The sequence below is a fragment of the Hemiscyllium ocellatum genome, unplaced genomic scaffold (genome assembly GCF_020745735.1).
Source record: "Hemiscyllium ocellatum isolate sHemOce1 unplaced genomic scaffold, sHemOce1.pat.X.cur. scaffold_3850_pat_ctg1, whole genome shotgun sequence".
NCBI lineage: Eukaryota > Metazoa > Chordata > Chondrichthyes > Orectolobiformes > Hemiscylliidae > Hemiscyllium > Hemiscyllium ocellatum.
The window spans coordinates 21,167-24,987 of NW_026868686.1; the positions used below are offsets into that span (position 1 = coordinate 21,167).

Sequence of the window (3,821 nt, forward strand, 5' to 3'; positions counted from 1 at the left end):
CCCCACCCTCCCTTTATCCTGGACCTCATCCCCTCTCGCTCGCTGCCCCCTGTCTCCTGTTACCTACCCCCACAGGGAGGTCTGGGAGGGGGTGGGTAGGGGGTGTTGGGAACGGAGACAGGGAGGTGGAGCATCCCAGGCTGATATCCCACAGCCTGCCGTCCCACCGTACCCCCCTGAGAGAGACCAGCTCTGACCCACTCAGCGCCCCCAGCCCCGTCTCACCCCTGCAGCCCCAGCCTCTAATTCTGACTCTTGGTGAACTCCTGCAGGGCCCAGCGCTTGTTTCCCAGCAGCTCCAGCAGGTGGCTGTACTCAGCTACGAGTCCCTCAAAGTCCTCGCCCAGCATCTGGTACAGACCCAGGGTCCCGCGAAGGGTCTCTGCGCTCGACTCCTGGACTTCCAACTCCTCCTGCAGCAAGGCCCTGGGTGGGGGAAGGGAGAGAGAGACGCACATCACACCCAGGAGGGTAACGGGGAGGGGGGACAGGGATCGGGGAACATCCCGCAGTAACACAGAGAGAGGGGGGGGAAAGAGAGGGGGGAGAGGGGGGAGCTAGAGATAGCTTCCTGTGCGGGAAGAGAATGGGAAGGGGTTTGGGGTCCATGGGGACGGTGTAGAGCGGGAGGGAACGGGGAAGGGGTTTGGGGTCCATGGGGGGACGGTGTAGAGCGGGAGGGAACGGGGACGGGGTTTGGGGTCCATGGGGGGACGGTGTAGAGCGGGAGGGAACGGGGAAGGGTTTGGGGTCCATGGGGGGACGGTGTAGAGCGGGAGGGAACGGGGAAGGGGTTTGGGGTCCATGGGGGGACGGTGTAGAGCGGGAGGGAACGGGGAAGGGGTTTGGGGTCCATGGGGGGACGGTGTAGAGCGGGAGGGAACGGGGAAGGGGTTTGGGGTCCATGGGGGGACGGTGTAGAGCGGGAGGGAACGGGGAAGGGGTTTGGGGTCCATGGGGGGACGGTGTAGAGCGGGAGGGAACGGGGAAGGGGTTTGGGGTCCATGGGGGGACGGTGTAGAGCGGGAGGGAACGGGGAAGGGGGTTGGGGTCCATGGGGGGACGGTGTAGAGCGGGAGGGAACGGGGAAGGGTTTGGGGTCCATGGGGGGACGGTGTAGAGCGGGAGTGAACGGGGAAGGGGTTTGGGGTCCATGGGGGACGGTGTAGAGCGGGAGGGAAGGGGTTTGGGGTCCATGGGGGACGGTGTAGAGCGGGAGGGAACGGGGAAGGGGTTTGGGGTCCATGGGGGGGACGGTGTAGAGCGGGAGGGAACGGGGGAAGTGGTTTGGGGTCCATGGGGGACGGTGTAGAGCGGGAGGGGAAGGGGGAAGGGGTTTGGGGTCCATGGGGGACGGTGTGGAGCGGGAGGGAACGGGGAAGGGGTTTGGGGTCCATGGGGGGACGGTGTAGAGCGGGAGGGAAGGGGGAAGGGGTTTGGGTGTGTCCGGTGTGAACAGGACTGGGATGACCGAGGGACTCTGGTCCCCGTGGAGTCTGTACCTGATGGCAGTGTGAGCCTGCACGGTATCCTTGTTGAACAGCTGATGCCTGAGCTCCAGCTTCATGAGTCTGGAAGAGGGGAGAGTTCTGGTTAGAGGCAGAGACTGACCGGGGCCTGACACCGACAGCGAGAGACAAGGGCTTGGGGGACTCGTACCCCCCCCCGTTCACCTACGGAGTGTTCCAGGGACCTGGGTTCAAATCCCACTCATGGGTATGGGTCATTTAGCACGGCCAATCCCACCCTAACCTGCACATCCCTGGGCACTATGGGTAATTTAGCACAGCCCGCTCCCTCCAAAGAGCCCGTGTACACACTCAGCCCCTCGCCCCCGCGGCCCGTGTACACACTCAGCCCCTCGCCCCCGGGACCCCGTGTACACACTCAGCCCCTCGCCCCCGGGACCCCGTGTACACACTCAGCCCCTCGCCCCCGGGACCCCGTGTACACACTCAGCCCCTCGCCCCCGGGACCCCGTGTACACACTCAGCCCCTCGCCCCCGGGACCCCGTGTACACACTCAGTCCCTCGCCCCCGGGACCCCGTGTACACACTCAGTCCCTCGCCCCCGGGACCCCGTGTACACACTCAGTCCCTCGCCCCCGGGACCCCGTGTACACACTCAGTCCCTCGCCCCCGGGACCCCGTGTACACACTCAGTCCCTCGCCCCCGGGACCCCGTGTACACACTCAGTCCCTCGCCCCCGGGACCCCGTGTACACTCTCAGCCCCTCGCCCCCGGGACCCCGTGTACACACTCAGTCCCTCGCCCCCGGGACCCCGTGTACACACTCAGTCCCTCGCCCCCGGGACCCCGTGTACACACTCAGTCCCTCGCCCCCGGGACCCCGTGTACACTCTCAGTCCCTCCCCCCCGGGACCCCGTGTACACTCTCAGTCCCTCCCCCCCGGGACCCCGTGTACACACTCAGTCCCTCCCCCCCGGGACCCCGTGTACACACTCAGTCCCTCGCCCCCGGCACCCCGTGTACACACTCAGTCCCTCGCCCCCGGCACCCCGTGTACACTCTCAGCCCCTCCCCCCCCGCGGCCCGTGTACACACTCAGCCCCTCCCCCCACGCGGCCCGTGTACACACCCAGCCCCTCACCCCCGCGGCCCGTGTACACACCCAGCCCCTCACCCCCACGGCCCGTGTACACACTCAGTCCCCCACCCCCACGGCCCGTGTACACACTCAGCTCCTCGCCCCCACGGCCCGTGTACACACCCAGCCCCTCACCCCCACGGCCCGTGTACACACCCAGCCCCTCACCCACACAGCCCGTGTACACACCCAGCCCCTCACCTCCACAGCCCGTGTACACACTCAGTCCCCCACCCCAGCCCCTCACCCCCACAGCCCGTGTACACACTCAGCTCCTCGCCCCCACGGCCCGTGTACACACTCAGCCCCTCACCCCCGAGACCCTGTGTACACACTCAGCCCCTCACCCCCACGGCCCGTGTACACACCCAGCCCCTCACCCCCACGGCCCGTGTACACACCCAGCCCCTCCCCCCCACGGCCCGTGTACACACCCAGCCCCTCACCCCCACAGCCCGTGTACACACCCAGCCCCTCACCCCCACAGCCCGTGTACAGACTGAGCCCCCCACCCCCACGGCCCGTGTACACACCCAGCCCCTCACCCCCACAGCCCGTGTACACACCCAGTCCCCCACCCCAGCCCCTCACCCCCACAGCCTGTGTACACACTCAGTCCCCCACCCTAGCTTAGTGAACATGGCCTTGGTCTTCAGCCTGAGGTAGGCCAGGAGTTCAGCATCGAGTTCAGGCTGGGAGCCCAGGCGGTGTCTCTCAATCAGCTCCCTCAGTAACACCAAGCAGTGATGGAGAACCTGCCGAGAGAGGGGGGACACAGCGAGTCAGAGTGGGGCAGGGGAGGGAGGGACAGGAGGGGGGGGGGGGGGGGGGGGGGGAGAGACGGAGAGAGAGAGAGAGAGAGAAAACAGAGAGAGACAGAGAGAGAGAGACTGACACGCATACACACACACAGAGACGTGCAGGCACAGAAACTGACACGCCCGCACAGACTGACACACCAACACACACCCACACAGACCCGCACCCACCCACCCCCGTACACAGCTGGTGCCTGGGCTGAGCCAGGGCCTCACCGTGAGGTAGGCGATGGTCTGTTTGGTGATGGTGACCCGGTTTTCCCAGGCCCTTTCCCGCTCTCTCTCCTGTTTCTGTCTGTCAGCTTCCAACAACTGCGGCAGCGCACCACACTTCGCCATCTTCAGCACCTCGCTGTCACCCTCTGAGGGGGCAGACACGCTGAGTGAGAACGG

General features: G+C 66.4%; 1 protein-coding gene across 1 annotated transcript; it reads right to left on the bottom strand.

Annotated features, from left to right (window-relative positions):
* On the bottom strand, positions 1 to 3,786 carry haus4 (HAUS augmin-like complex, subunit 4). The gene is made up of 4 exons (XM_060823197.1): positions 3,645 to 3,786; positions 3,235 to 3,365; positions 1,503 to 1,571; positions 1 to 426 (listed from the first exon to the last, which is right to left on the bottom strand). The coding sequence occupies exons 1-4, from the start codon at positions 3,765 to 3,767 to the stop codon at positions 243 to 245; spliced, it is 507 nt and encodes a 168-aa protein (XP_060679180.1). The 5' UTR covers positions 3,768 to 3,786; the 3' UTR covers positions 1 to 242.
* Between the last annotated feature and the right edge of the window lie 35 nt (positions 3,787 to 3,821).